Source organism: Macaca nemestrina, chromosome 11 (assembly GCF_043159975.1).
Source record: "Macaca nemestrina isolate mMacNem1 chromosome 11, mMacNem.hap1, whole genome shotgun sequence".
Lineage (NCBI taxonomy): Eukaryota > Metazoa > Chordata > Mammalia > Primates > Cercopithecidae > Macaca > Macaca nemestrina.
Window position 1 is genome coordinate 116,620,141 of NC_092135.1, and position 15,293 is coordinate 116,635,433.

At 40.3% G+C, this 15,293-nt stretch overlaps 1 protein-coding gene across 6 annotated transcripts in view; it reads right to left on the reverse strand.

Annotated features, from left to right (window-relative positions):
• The window catches only part of LOC105481220 (ubiquitin specific peptidase 37), a 125,916-nt gene that overhangs the window by 105,449 nt on the left and 5,174 nt on the right, over positions 1-15,293 (reverse strand). For 5 of the 6 annotated variants that reach the window (XM_071073383.1, XM_071073385.1, XM_071073381.1 and 2 more), the window contains exons 2-4: positions 14,083-14,223; positions 8,997-9,220; positions 3,035-3,206 (exon numbers count right to left, since the gene is read on the reverse strand). In XM_071073383.1, coding sequence (XP_070929484.1) covers positions 3,035-3,206; positions 8,997-9,152 — 328 coding nt within the window. In that variant the 5' untranslated portion in view covers positions 9,153-9,220; positions 14,083-14,223. Of the gene's footprint in view, positions 1-3,034; positions 3,207-8,996; positions 9,221-11,307; positions 11,368-14,082; positions 14,224-15,293 lie in introns of all 6 variants that reach the window. The other variant, XM_071073384.1, reaches the window with a different exon arrangement.

Below are 15,293 nucleotides of genomic sequence, written 5' to 3' on the forward strand. Positions count from 1 at the left end.
TCTTCCTAAATGGTTACTTGTCTTGTTTATAGATAACACTTTATCAAATATTAGTCTTTTGTCCACTGATTTGAAACGCCATGCTTATATTAAACGCTTTATACTGTTCAAAGTATTTTTAGGCCGGGCACGGTGGCTCAAGCCTGTAATCCCAGCACTTTGGGAGGCCGAGACGGGTGGATCACGAGGTCAGGAGATCGAGACCATCCTGGCTAACACGGTGAAACCCCGTCTCTACTAAAAATACAAAAAATTAGCCGGGCGTGGTGGCAGGCGCCTGTAGTCCCAGCTACTCGAAAGGCTGAGGCAGGAGAATGGCGTAAATCTGGGAGGAGGAGCTTGCAGTGAGCTGAGATCCGGCCACTGCACTCCAGCCTGGGCGACAGAGCAAGACTTCGTCTCAAAAAAAAAAAAAAAAAAGTATTTTTACACTAATTATTTTACTCTAGTCTCTGCAAAGTATATATCACCTTTGGGCAGCTAAAGCAACTAAACCTGAGATTAAAATGACTTGCCCAAGATCACAGAATGAATTAAGAGTTAAGCCCACAGCTAGCTATTTTAATAACACCAATGACTTACTGACTCCCTAGCATAGGGAAGTCATACTTTACATTTATGAGCTCTCACTCTTTAAGAAGCCCTGAAATCAAGGTTTTTTTTTTTTTTTTTTTTGAGACAGAGTCTCGCTGTGTTGCCCAGGCTGGAGTACAGTGGCCGGATCTCGGCTCACTGCAAGCTCTGCCTCCCAGGTTCACGCCATTCTCCTGCCTCAGCCTCCCAAGTAGCTGGGACTACAGGCGCCCACCATCTCGCCTGGCTAGTTTTTTGGGGGTTTCGCCGTGTTAGCCAGGATGGTCTCGATCTCCTGACCTCGTGATCTGCCCACCTTGGCCTCCCAAAGTGCTGGGATTACAGGCTTGAGCCACCGTGCCCGGCCAAGGTGATATTTTCATGTTAGAGATTAGAAAATTAAAACTCAGTCATTAAGTGACTTACCTAAAACCACACAGCAATAACAGGCAGAGCTAGAATTTCAACCTAAATCTATTTATGGCCAAAGCCCGTATTTTTTCATTATGCTATGTTGTTCAAAATTGGGTCCCCGGACAGTATATTGTGCTTTCCACTCCAATGTATTTGAAGACATGCTTTTCTTACACATATCAATTGTTAAAACTAGTGATTCCATTAATACGGCTACGATGAAATAAAACTAAAACAGAGATATAAACTAGCCTCTGACATATTCTAAGAATTTTAAATAGTATTCAATTTCTTGACCCTTTTTTTTTTTTTGAGATGGTCTTGCTCTGTAGCCCAGGCTGGAGAGCAGTGGCGCGATCTTGGCTCACTGTAACCTCTGCCTCCTGGGTTCACGCCATTCTCCTGCCTCAGCCTCCCGAGTAGCTGGGACTACGGGCGCCCGCCACCATGTCCGGCTAATTTTTTGTATTTTTAGTAGAGATGGGTTTCACTGTGTTAGCCAGGATGGTCTCGATCTCCTGACCTCATGATCTGCCCGCCTCGGCCTCCCAAAGTGCTGGGATTACAGGTGTGAGCAACTGCGCCCAGCCTCAATTTCTTGATTCTAAAATTCAATAGTTTAGTAAATTGATATAGCTCCAGTTTGGTGGCATGAACACATAATGAGTAGGTACTAAATGGCAAACAACCATAAAAAGCTTTTATTTTACAAGAATACGGTGCCAAATGGAGACATTAATTAAAGGAAGCACTGCTACGCCTTCATTTTCTGATGTTTTTAATGTGTCATATTTAAGTCGAAAAAATTCAAGTTTGTCAACTATAAAATATAAGTAATAGTAAAATGTTGAAGATGACAGAACTAAAGACTAATGTAATAGTGGAGAACTCATTTTAAGCAACAGATTTTTTCCTAAAAAGATGGCTGTAGGGCCAGGCAGTGGCTCACGCCTGTAATCCCAGCACTTTGGGAGGCCAAGGAAGATCAATCGCTTGGGCCCAGGAGTTCGATAACAGCCTGGGCAACATATTGGAATCTTGCTACTGTACTTCAACCTGGGTGACAGAGAGAGACACTGTCCCAAAAGAAAAAGAAAAAGAAAGAAAAAAGAAAAGAAAAGAAAAGAAAAAGCGCCTGTAAAGGCATTAAAAGAAAAAAAAAAACACTATGAAAGGGGTTAGAGGGGGCAGAGGAACCTGATCATACCATGTGATTTTTTTACAGGACTCATTTTCCACAGCAAGAGTAAAACTTCAGAATAATTTTCATAAACAGGCAAGTGTCTAAGATTTATGCAACAAGGTAACTTTTCACAACTGTAATTTAAATTCTCCTCCCTGGTGGAGGTTGCAGTGAGCTGAGATCACGCCACTGCACTCCAGCCTAGGTGTCAGAGCAAGACTCCATTTAAAAAAAAAAAAACAAAAAAACCAAAAAACAAAAAAACCCCCAAAAACCCTGCTCCTTTTTCTAATTGTATTCTTTTGTGGAATCTACATATAAGATCAAGTCATCTGCAAACACAAATAATTTTACTTCTTCCTATCCAATCTGGATGCCTGTTATTTCCTTTTCTTGCCTAAAGGCTCTGGCTGAGACTTCTAGTACTATGTTAAATAGAAGTGGCAAGAGCAGGTATTCCTGCCTTGCTAATGATCTTAGAGGAAACATTTCCAGTTTTTCACCCCTAAGTATGATGTTAGCTTTAAGTTTTTGCATATGACCTTTATTGCGCTAAGTCGTTTCCTTCTACTCCTAGTTTGTTGAGTGTTTTTATCATGAAAGAGTGTTGGATTTTGTCAATGTTTTCATCTGCAACAATACAGATGATCATGTGGTTTTCATCCTTCATTCTGTCAAGAATGATGTATTACATAGATTGATTTTCATATGGTGAACTATCTTTGAATTTCAGGAATAAATCCTACTTGTTCATGATGTATAATCCTTTTAATATGCTAATGAATTCAACTGAATACTGGCCTGTAGTCTAGTCATATTCTTGTAAAACTACTAATGTTAGACCCTGAGATGATTTGTACTCACCTGCAGGAAGTCTGTTTTGATGGACTGCATCTAGAAACAACCTCATTTCCTCTGCATCCTTACTTGGTACTTTGTCAATAGACAAGAAGCTGTTATCTTGTAGAGTTAACATTAGGCGGCTTTGTTTTGCTCCACTGGGTCGAAGCACCACATTTTTAATGTTATGACTTAGCTAATCCAGACAAAAGGAAAATTATCATAAAAAATATATGATAACTAAGTATAACAATCTGTATAATAAACACTAAACTTTATACTTTCCAAGCTACATTTATCACTCTTCCCCACAGTAATTTAATTTTTTTCAACCAAAAGAAGTTCCCATTTCTTGATACATTTAAATTAAAGATTTACCTTTTAGAGATGCAAACACATGCAATAAGCCCTTAATTATACAGAGATCTTGCGCCAAGGGTAATAGAGAAGGAAAAATAAAGAATTTTTTTAAAAAAAGCCCTTAATGAATGTTGTCAATAGATTCTTGGTACTAACTGGCAAACAACCATGAAAACTTTTTATTTTATAAGAATAGTGTGTCAAATGGAGGTATTAATTAAAGGTAGCACTGCTACCCCTTCATTTTCTGATGTTTTTAATGTGTTATAAACATTAAGCAAAAGAACATACAGCAGGTCCTCAAATAACATCATTTTCTTCATTATAATGTTGATGAGGAAAAAAAATTAGTTTCATTATCCATAGTTTCACTTCAAGTCAGTTTTCAAGAACCAACTGACAACATAAAGTGTGGACTTACTCTTCTATTAAAACAATCCTAGAACTCTTGATCCCACGGTAGGGAATCCCTTATTTTAAAATATACTTATAGAGGATAAAAACTACTGAGTTAACACATTTCAGAACCTTGGATGGTTACACTATCACCAGTTTAGAAAACTCAATGGAAGTAGAAAGCCAGGTGCCATGGCTCACACCTGTAATCCCAGCACTTTGGCAGGCCGAGGCAGGCAGATCACCTGACGTCAGGAGTTCAAGACCAGCCTGGTCAACATGGCGAAATCCCATCTCTACTAAAAAGACAAAAAGTAGCCAGGCATCGTGGAGCACACCTGTAGTCCCAGCTACTCGGGAGGCTGAGGCAGGAAAATAGCTTGAACCCAGGAAGTGGAGGCTGCATTGAGTTGAGAGCGTACCCCTGCACTCCAGCCTAGATGACACAGCAAAACTTTGTCTCAGAAAAAAAAAAAAAAAATTGGAGTAGAATCTTTGTCTTTTGCTAAACAAAAGTTTGTAAGACATTTGGCAAATTATTTGGGTAGCTTCAATGTAAAAGATATTATTTTAAGCAATTAAATAATCCTCAAAAGAATTCCAAACTTTCAAAAACCATCAAAAATAAACCTTTACCAATATAGCACACCTTTTATTTTTCTTTTTTAACTAAGAAAACTCACTTAAGTTTCATTCAAAGATCATATGTACCTGGAAACTCTTAACTTACTTCTCTCTCCACAGAACTGGTTCAATAATTCATCTTAGACTCTACCAGACTTTGGAAATGTGCTATGAAGTGATAACTTTTATTTTCTCTTAAATGAAATTTTTCCAAGGCTAAATTAGTAAATCTTACAGTTTCTTCATTATCTAAATAATTTCTGCCAGTCAGGCAGCGTTATTCTCTAATGTTCTCAGTAGGCATACATCAAGGTTTCTAAACTGCCTTTTGCTGAAGATATGTCCTCTGAAAAGCATAAACAAAGAACTAATAACGTATTTCAGAGTTTTTTTAAAACTAGAGAAAACTGACTTTTGTCAGTTATTAGATAAGAATGAAAAACAATTTTGCCAATTTATATTCAAATTTTAAATTATACATGCATTTTTAGCATCAAAGTAGGTCTTAAAATTATGTCCTTGAGTGGAAATTCTCTAGGAAAACACAACAATTTGTTTTAAATGCTTTTAACTCCAAAATATTTAAATAAGCGTTTAGTATGCAAAAGGAAAACAGGTAACATTAAAGGCATTATTTCAGTCAATTTACCACTTTTTAAAAATTAAATATACAAAGCAAAGTTTGTTCATTAACAAACAAGATGAGAATCTTCTTGAACTTCAACCCTTCAACAACTGAAAAGCCCATCCAGTCCCACTATTTCAGTAACAATTCATACGGTAACGACACACAACTCTTCCTCTATCTTAAGCCCAGACCTCTGTTGGAGCTCCAGTCCTATTTACCTTCTGAATGCTTGACACCTCAGATAACTCATCTCTCCCAATCCTCACACCACAATTCTTCCCCTCTGCTCCCCATCACAGAAGACATAAAAGGGACTGCCATCCACTCAAACCTTAAGACTCTCCCCAGATAATTTTCTCCCACACCTCCCAAATCTTACGACTTAAATCTTCTTGAAATCTCTTCAGATCTATCCGTTCCCCTTTTTGCTTATTCCACTCCCTTTTCCTTACTTTCATTCCTCATCTAAACTCCCATTAATAACCTCCTATACGTCCTTCTTTTTTTTTTTTTTTGAGACAGAGTCTCGCTCTGTAGCCAGGGCTGGAGTGCAGTGGCCGGATCTCAGCTCACTGCAAGCTCCGCTTCCCAGGTTTACGCCATTCTCCTGCCTCAGCCTCCCGAGTAGCTGGGACTACAGGCGCCCGCCACCTCGCCCGGCTAGTTTTTTGTATTTTTTAGTAGAGACGGGGTTTCACGGTGTTCGCCAGGATGGTCTCGATCTCCTGACCTCGTGATCCACCCGTCTCGGCCTCCCAAAGTGCTGGGATTACAGGCTTGAGCCACCGCGCCCGGCCACGTCCTTCTTATTCTCCCACTACTACCTGAAATAAAGTCATTGCCTAACCCCAAAGAAATGTGAATTTGAGATTCCTGGCTCCTTAGAACTTCTGCTCCCCTTATGACAAACAAGAAACATCAATATCTGGTTCCTACCTAGCTCTTCAGCCTTATTTCTGTCACTCACTCCTCAGCGTCCATATATTTTAAAAATAACTTTCTAGTTCCCTGAGTGCCGATTCACATTTCACGTATTTGTCCACATACAGAAATCACTTCCACTTTGGCCACAAAATTCACGGTTAAAGAAAAAAAAAAAACATCACTTCTACCTTTACTACTTTTGGCAAACTTCTATTTATCCTTTGAATCCTCAGAGTGCAAATGGCTTGCTTTCTTGTGTTATCTCAGGATCTTTGTAATATTTTTACAGCTTAAAATGTATCTGGTTACTCTTTTTTTTGAGATGGAGTTTCGCTCCTGTTGCCCAGGATGGAGTGCAATGGTGCGATTTCAGCTCACTGCAACCTCCACCTCCCAGGTTCAAGCTATTCTCCTCCCTCAGCCTCCTGAGTAGCTGGGAATACAGATGCCCACGACCATGCCTGCTAATTTTTGTATTTTTAGTAAAGACAGGGTTTCACCATATTGGCCATGCTGGTCTCGAACTCCTGACCTCAGGTGATCTGCCCACCTCGGCCTCCCAAAGTGCTGGGATTACAGGCATGAGCCATCACGCCCAGCCTATCCGGTTACTCTTAAGTTTGAAGGAAATGATGTCTCATTCAGCTCTGTATTCTTACCACCTCCCACCCCACAACCACCCTGATTTTTTTTCAGACAGGAACTTGCTTTGTCACCCAGGCTGGAGCGTGGTGGCACAATCATAGCCCACTACAGCCTCAAGCTCCCAGGCTCAAGCCATCTTCCCACCTCAACCTTCTAAGTAGCTGGGACTACAGGTACGTGCCACCATGCTTGGTTATTTGTTTCTGATTTTATTTTTTGTAGAGACAGGGTCTCACCATGTTGCCCAGGCTGGTCTTGGACTCCTGGGCTCAAGCAATCCTCCTGCCACAGCCTCCCAAAGTGCTGGGATTACAGGCATGAGCCACCGCGCCCAGCCATCCCTCAGCACAATATCCATAGCAGTAACCTGTACACGATTAACAAATGAATGCTGAATGTAAACTGATCTAGAACTGAGATAAGGCTGAAGTCACAGGTAAAACCATCATGCTCCTAAAGATCTGTGTTTGGTTAAACATTTGAATATTTACTCACTGCCAAATTGGGCTGAGGATTGAAAAGAAAAGAGTCTGTATTTACAAAAAACCCTTTCTTTTGATGAGGCGAGCAATTAGCAGATATATGCATGTGACAAACTATATTTCCATCACCACCTCTATCTTATTTAAGTCTACCTTTGATACACGAAATCATAGGCAATCTATTTTTACAATTCAAAAGCAGAGACAAATAGAAATTTTATCTAAGATCAGGTTCTCAAGCATAAAGTTACATAGTTTTTCAACAGAATATTTTAGAACGGATATTACACTTTTGTATAATCTAATTTAAAAATATAAGATCTTGGCCAGGCGCAGGGGCTCACTGCTGTAATCCCAGCACTTTAGGGGACTGAGGTGGGCAGATCATGAGGTCAAGAGATCGAGACCATCCTGGCTAACACGGTGAAACTCCATCTCTACTAAAAATACAAAAAATTAGCCAGGCATGGTGGCAGGCGCCTGTAGTCCCAGCTACTCGGGAAGCTGAGGCAGGAGGATGGTGTGAACCTAGGAGGCAGAGCTTGCTGTGAGCCGAGATCGCACCACTGCACTCCAGCCTGGGCAACAGAGGGAGACTCTGTTTAAAAAAAAAAAAAAAAAAAAAAAAAAAAATATATATATATATATATATATATGTACGTAAAATATGTATGATCTTAAAGTGCAGAACGGAAACATTATGCTCTTAAATTCAACTCCTATCAACATGAGTAACTTGGTTGCATAAGAGAAGCAACAAAGAAGTGAAAACAGGGTGGGTGCAGTGGCTCACACCTGTAATCCCAGCACTTTGGTAGATCACGAGGACAAGACCAGCCTGACCAACATGGTGAAACTCTGTCTCTACTAAAACTACAAAAAAAAATTAGCCGGGAGTGGTGGCCACACCTGTAATCCCAACTACTCAGGAGGCTGAGGCAGGAGAATCGCTCGAACCCGGGAGGTGGACGTTGCAGTGAGCCGAGATCATGCCACTGCATTCCAGCCTGGGTGACAGAGGAAGACTCTGTCTCAAAAAACAAAAAACAAAACAAAAAAAAAAAACGGTGAAAAGAAAATTAATTTTTGCAGTGATAAAATGAAGATTCTTCAAAACTTTACAGTTAGAAGAAAATAGCTGTAAAGATAACCTTGAATAATCATCCTTGAATGATTCATACCATGACATTTGGCAGGATTATTCAGGAAGTACATTCTGGCTTTTAGAAAACACTAATAAATTGTTAAAAACTAACACTAAATAGTGATGAATCCATCATCATATATGTTAAGGGGAAAAAAAGGATGAACTAAAATTATCTTTTTTTTTTTTTTTTTTTTGAGGCGGAGTCTCGCTCTGTCGCCCAGGCTGGAGTGCAGTGGCGCGATCTCGGCTCACTGCAAGCTCCGCCTCCCGGGTTCCCGCCATTCTCCTGCCTCAGCCTCCCGAGTAGCTGGGACTACAGGCGCCGCCACCACGCCCGGCTAATTTTTTTGTATTTTTAGTGGAGACGGGGTTTCATTGTGTTAGCCAGGATGGTCTCGATCTCCTGACCTCGTGATCCGCCCATCTCGGCCTCCCAAAGTGCTGGGATTACAGGCTTGAGCCACCGCGCCCGGCCAACTAAAATTATCTTAAAGTGGTTTTAAAAATAGCTTAGATATACAGTATCCAAACTCTTGTCAGCTTCCTCCCACAAGTTTTATTTTCAATAATGGTGACTACTTACTGCTTTTATTATATACCAACAACAATACCGCTGAATAATTTATAAAACACGTATATAAAAATATTAATCTCCTAGAAATAAGCAGCAAGAAATATTAATCTAGGAGGAGGGCTACTGTGATGTTTACTATAGTACACAATAGCTATTTACTAAATGATCTGCTTCAAGAGCGATTCCAAATCAATATTTGGTAATACCTGAAATATCCTTGGAATTCCTCCAGTATTGTAGTGAACTACTAGGCTGACTTTATTCTCTTTTTCTACGATTTCAAAGGATCCTTCTTTCCACTTTGTAATCCCAGTCTGCATACTTCGAATTCTGATAGGACCATGTATCTTCAGAGGAGACATATTTTCTTTAAAAATAAATTGCTTCCAGCCAAATTAAAAAGCAAAAATGCACCTTCACCTGGCAGGTTCTGAGGAAGAAAAATAAGATAAGTTATAACTTAATTAAAATAATTTCTAACCACCATGCATTTCTTCTGTGCCTTCATTTTCCCTTCTTTGCCATGTGTCCAGTACTGTGCTTATTAGTGCCTCAATTCTACATTTTGTATCATTCACAACCATACTGCTACCACTAAAGACATGTCAACAGGAATAAGATCCCATTCTCAAAGCAACTGCCTTCACCATTAAAGTGTTGGTTATTCTCTTCCTTCATGAAAGCTATTGGGTCTGGATTTCCAAATATAAGTTTAAAAAAAAAAAAAAGTGTGTTCAAGCCAGGCATGGTGGCTCAGCCTGTAATCCCAAAACTTTGAGAGGTTGAGGTGGGAGGACTGCTGAAGCCTGGGAATTTGAGACCAGCCTGGGCAACATAGGGAGGCTCTATCTCTACAAAAAAAAAACTAAAAAAAAAATTAGCCAGGCATGGTGATACACGCCTATAGTCTCAGCTTCTAGAGGGGCTGAGGTGGGAAGATCACTTGATCGTAGGAGGTCAAGGCTGCAGTGAGCCATGATTACCCACTGCACTCCAGCCTGGGAAACAGAGTGAAGACACTGTCTCAAAACAAAACAAAACAAAACAAAATTCAGGCCTCTGACTCCATTTCTTAGAATGGAGTTCCTCCCAAAACATCAAAGTATATCACCAAACGCTTCCTTCTAACAGTGAGCAATCTAAGCATATCCATATATACAGAAGACATTAAATGAGTAAAAAATTTTTTAAATAACCAAGTTAGTTCAATCTCCAGAATTACAATATTTGAGAAAATCATTTAATCTCTAGAGAAAACAAACAAAAAACCTCTCTTCCAAAGAACCACCTACCATTTATATTTAACACTACCATTCCTAGAAAGAATCTTTACCAATTTTATCTTTGACAAATATTCAGGTTTCCTTTTAATACTTAAAAATGGTTGGGTGCTTGTCAGGCAATATTTGAAAACCAAAAAGAAAAAATGGCCAGGCGCAGTGGCTCATGCCTGTAATCCTAGAATTTTGGAAGGATGAGGTGGGCAGATTGCTTGAGCAACACGGCAAAAACCTCATCTCTACAAAAAATACCAAAAAATTAGCCTGGCATGGTCATGTGCTCCTACAGTCCCGACTACTCCAGAGGCTGAGATGGGAGGATCACCTGAGCCAGGGAGGTCAAGGCTGCAGTGAGCCATGATCGCACCACTCAACTCCAGCCTAGGTGACAGAGTGAGACCCTGTCTCAAAACAAACCAAAAAACACAAAAAACTTAAACTTACAGCAATAATGGGATGTGTAAAACTCTTCAAATTAGCTTTTGCAAAAGTCAGCAAGTAAATAAAATTACAGTTATAGCAGAGAATGTTATCAAACAGTGTGTTATATAAACATGCAATCATCTAAAATTGCTAAATCAAATTTTATACTATTTCAAACCTTTAAAAACACTACTTCTAAAGTGGATTCTTGCTTATAATTTAATAATTTAAACACAATTAAACATTACCTTTGCCTAAACAGCTCAACTAGAAAAGCTAGAAAGGCCAGTATATAAAGGAAAATGATGCTAGGTCTAGAAATCTGCAGCCAGCCAGCCCTATCGCTTACTAATTTGTAACTTACCTTCTTTAACCATAAGTTTTCTCAACCACAAAATAGGAATAGCAAATGCTGTAGTGTTGTAGAATGAAATAACACATACTAGGCACTCAGCAGACAGCAGTTATTAATATTAATGGAATTAATGTCTGTTTTCTGAATTTATTCCATGTCTATAATACCTCCTTCTCCAAAGACCTCAATAAATACAATGTTAACAGGAGTCACTAACTCAGCTATCTATAGGGGCTAGCAGGTGACAGAAATGACTTAAGCAGGCAAAATTTGAACAACTGCTACCCAATCTAGCCAATTATTACCATGTAGAAATAGTGAACCTAGCATTGCCAGACCATCTAACTTTTCAAGAAAATAAAGCCATCCAAACGTTTATGTAAAACTGTCCATTTTTAATTTTTGGCAATGAATTCAAATTTATTTTTAACAGCTACAAATCAAACAAAACTCACTTACAGGCAAGATACAGTTTGGGGGCCCCTAGTTGGAGGTCTCTGATTACTGTATGGCAAATAACTGAAGATAAAAGAAAAGATATGAAAACACTTTCGAGAGTTTAAAGGTGTTAAGTATCATAAGTACTCTATTATTATTCACTCATCTCATTAAAAATTTTTAAGTGCCTACTATGGCCAGATTTAGATATTAGTATAATGTGCTGGGTAATATGAATTCATCAAAGTAATAAAGTCCATAAATATTTATAGAACTGTCTGTTAACATGACATTTTGCTCAAACTAGTAATGCTACAGAGCTACAGAAACTTGGGCCGGCAATGTATATCTGTAATACTTTTTTTGCAATTATAATTTATGACTTCATTGTTGGATACATCCTTGAGACTTTTTTCCACTCCACCACTCAGTGCTGCAAAGAATACATCACTCTCCTACTCCAGTTTCCCATGCCAGAAACAGGACACTTGTCTTTAGCTTCTTTCTTGATAATTACAGGTATTGGATTAGAGATGGAAAGTCAGTAGAGTCCCATCAATTCTACCTCCACAGATTGGAAGCTGTGGCTCACGCTTGTAATCCCAGCACTTTGCAAGGCCAAGGTGGGTGGATCACCTGAGGTCAGGAGTTTAAGACCAGCCTGGCCAACATGGTGAAACCCCGTCTCTACCAAAAACACAAAAATTTAGCCAGGCATGGTGGCGCGTGCCTATAATTCCAGCTACTTGGGAGACTGAGGCAAAAGAATCGCTGGAATCCGGGAGGCAGAGGCTGCAGTGAGCTGAGATCATACCACTGCACTCCAGCCTGGGTGACAGAGCAAAGACTCTGTGTCAGAAAAAAAAAAAAAAATTCTACCTCCCTACACCTTTCAGACAGCCTTATAATGAACTGCAGATCAAATCATATCCCTCTCTTGCTTAATATCATTCAATAGCTCTCCACTTGTTCTCACAATAAAATCTAAACTCACTAACATGACATAGAGGCCAGGCCCTGCTTACCTGTCTATTCCCAATAAAACCCCCAAATCCAGTCTTCTGAATTACTTGTAATTTCCTCAAAAATCTGTATGTTCTCGTGCCACTATACCTTTGCACACACAGAGGTCATGTCTAGAGGATTTTTACATGTTCTCCCCATCCCCAACCCTCCTTAATTTCTTCTCCTGGCTCCAAAATCAAGACTCAATTTAGACATTACCCTCTTTAAAAAGCTTTATATAAAAGATGTAGGAAATAAAATTGGCAGAACCAATATAATAAGCTTTTTCATAATGCCTCAATTTAGTCCATTACCTGCTTTTGCACTAAATGAATTGATAGCTACATTTGCTCATTCATTATATTATCAGGGCTTGCTCTACTTGGTTAAGAGTAAAAAACTAAGTTTCTTTTTCAGCATGAAGCATGATCCAGTAACAGTTAAACTTTCTATGAACCTAAGACAAAGACAAGGTTTCCTTAAACTTGGTAATGGTAATTGTCTTATTAAAGCAAAAAATTAAGAAGACAAAAAATAATTAAAATGAATTATTCTTTTTTTTTTTTTGAGACGGAGTCTCGCTCTGTCACCCATGGTGGAGTGCAGTGGCCAGATCTCAGCTCACTGCAAGCTCCGCCTCCCGGGTTCACGCCATTCTCCTGCCTCAGCCTCCCAAGTAGCTGGGACTACAGGCGCCCGCCACCTCGCCCGGCTAGTTTTTTGTATTTTTTTAGGAGAGACGGGGTTTCACCATGTTAGCCAGGATGGTCTCGATCTCCTGACCTCGTGATCCACCCGTCTCGGCCTCCCAAAGTGCTGGGATTACAGGCTTGAGCCACCGCGCCCGGCCAAATGAATTATTCTTTTTTTTTTTTTTTTTTTTGAGACGGAGTCTGGCTCTGTCACCCAGGCTGGAGTGCAGTGGCGCGATCTCGGCTCACTGCAAGCTCCGCCTCCCGGGTTTACGCCATTCTCCTGCCTCAGCCTCCCGAGTAGCTGGGACTACAGGCGCCCGCCACCTCGCTCGGCTAGTTTTTTGTATTTTTTTTTTTTCGAGACGGAGTCTCGCTCTGTCACCCAGGCTGGAGTGCAGTGGCCGGATCTCAGCTCACTGCAAGCTCCGCCTCCCGGGTTCACGCCATTCTCCTGCCTCAGCCTCCCGGGTAGCTGGGACTACAGGCGCCCGCCACCTCGCCCGGCTATTTTTTTGTATTTTTAGTAGAGACGGGGTTTCACTGTGTTAGCCAGGATGGTCTCGATCTCCTGACCTCGTGATCCGCCCGTCTCGGCCTCCCAAAGTGCTGGGATTACAGGCTTGAGCCACCGCGCCCGGCTTTTTTGTATTTTTTTTTAGTAGAGACGGGGTTTCACCGTGTTAGCCAGGATGGTCTCGATCTCCTGACCTCGTGATCTGCCCGTCTCGGCCTCCCAAAGTGCTGGGATTACAGGCTTGAGCCACCGCGCCCGGCCCATGAATTATTCTTTAAATATGTCCAGAGATTCTTTCTCTAAATATCTTCACAATTATTAAAATTACTGTTCAACTTTGAGCATTCCATGAAAGCTCAAGCAATAATATTGGCAAAAATGTTTCTATGCCCTGTACATTTATTTAAGTGCTCACGTTTTAGGTACTGCTTTGAAAAACATCCTTAATCTAGAGAACATTCTGTAGTAAAGAAAGCATGGCCAAAGCACAAAACTATTACTACAAAACAAACACAAAACTGTCAATTCCTGCCAGATTGCATGCTCTTTGAAACATATATCCAAAACAAAAACGTTACTTACTTTTCAGTGACTTTTACCGAAAAACTCTATATAACAGCAATTCACCCTTATTCTGATCCTTGTGCCAAAGGCAAAGCACTCTTCTTGGGACGCTACTCATATTCTGCAGCTATGCCAGTTCTCCGGAAGCCATCAACTCAGCTAAAGAAAATAGAAATGTGCTTTTTAAAAAGAATCCAATATACAAAATTAATACTTAAAGGAAAGTGGGCCGGGCACAGTGGCTCACGCCTGTAATCCCAGCACTTTGAGAGGCGGAGGCGGGCAGATCACCCGAGGTCGGGAGTTCGAGACCAGCCTGACCAACATGGACCAAAAGCACAAAATTAGCTGGGCGTGGTGGCACATGTCTGTAATCCCAGCTACTCGGGAGGCTGAGGCAGGATAATCGCTTGAACCCAGGAGGTGGAGGTTGCAGTGAACTGAGATCACGCCATTGCACTCCAGCATGGGCAACAAGAGCAAAACTCTATCTCAAAAAAAAAGTAAATGATCATTTACAGAACAAAGACTAACTTCTTGGTTATTTAAGAACTACAGATTACCTTAATGAAAATATTTAAAATATGATGCACGACACACAGAGACACACATAAAAGATCAACAGAACTTCAGGAACTTAACTGCTGTGCAATGAAGGATTACAGGATGAGCCTGCACCTTGTTCAACTTGTATCTTGGTTTATTCATTCTTGCTACATTTTGAAACCAAGAAGTCAGTGACAAAGAATACGTCCTTTGTTCATTTTATAAACATTGTTACATAATAATGTCTTAAGTCTTAAAACTTCTATAACATGTTGATACTATTTCAAAAGGTGGGTAAACTTAGTGCTTTCACTTTTCTTTCAAAGCTAACATTGTTTCTCAAATTAGGTCTCACTAGGCCTGAACTTTCTCTGAAGTTCTACCAGCACATCTCTCACTGCCTATCTGAATACTACAACATCAACTTTAAACTCCTTTGTTCATTTAGTAAACAATCATTTATTAAGCTACTGCACTTTCAAGACACTCTGGTAGGCTTATAGATGTGAAGATGATACAGTCCATGACTTCATTAAGAAGCTCCTAGAGGCCAGGCTCTGTGGCTCACACCTGTAATCCCAGCACTTTGGGAGGCAGAGACAGGCAGATCCCCTGAGGTCAAGAGTTCGAGACCAGCCTGGCCAATGTGATCTTGAACACACTGAGATCACAATGTGTTCTCA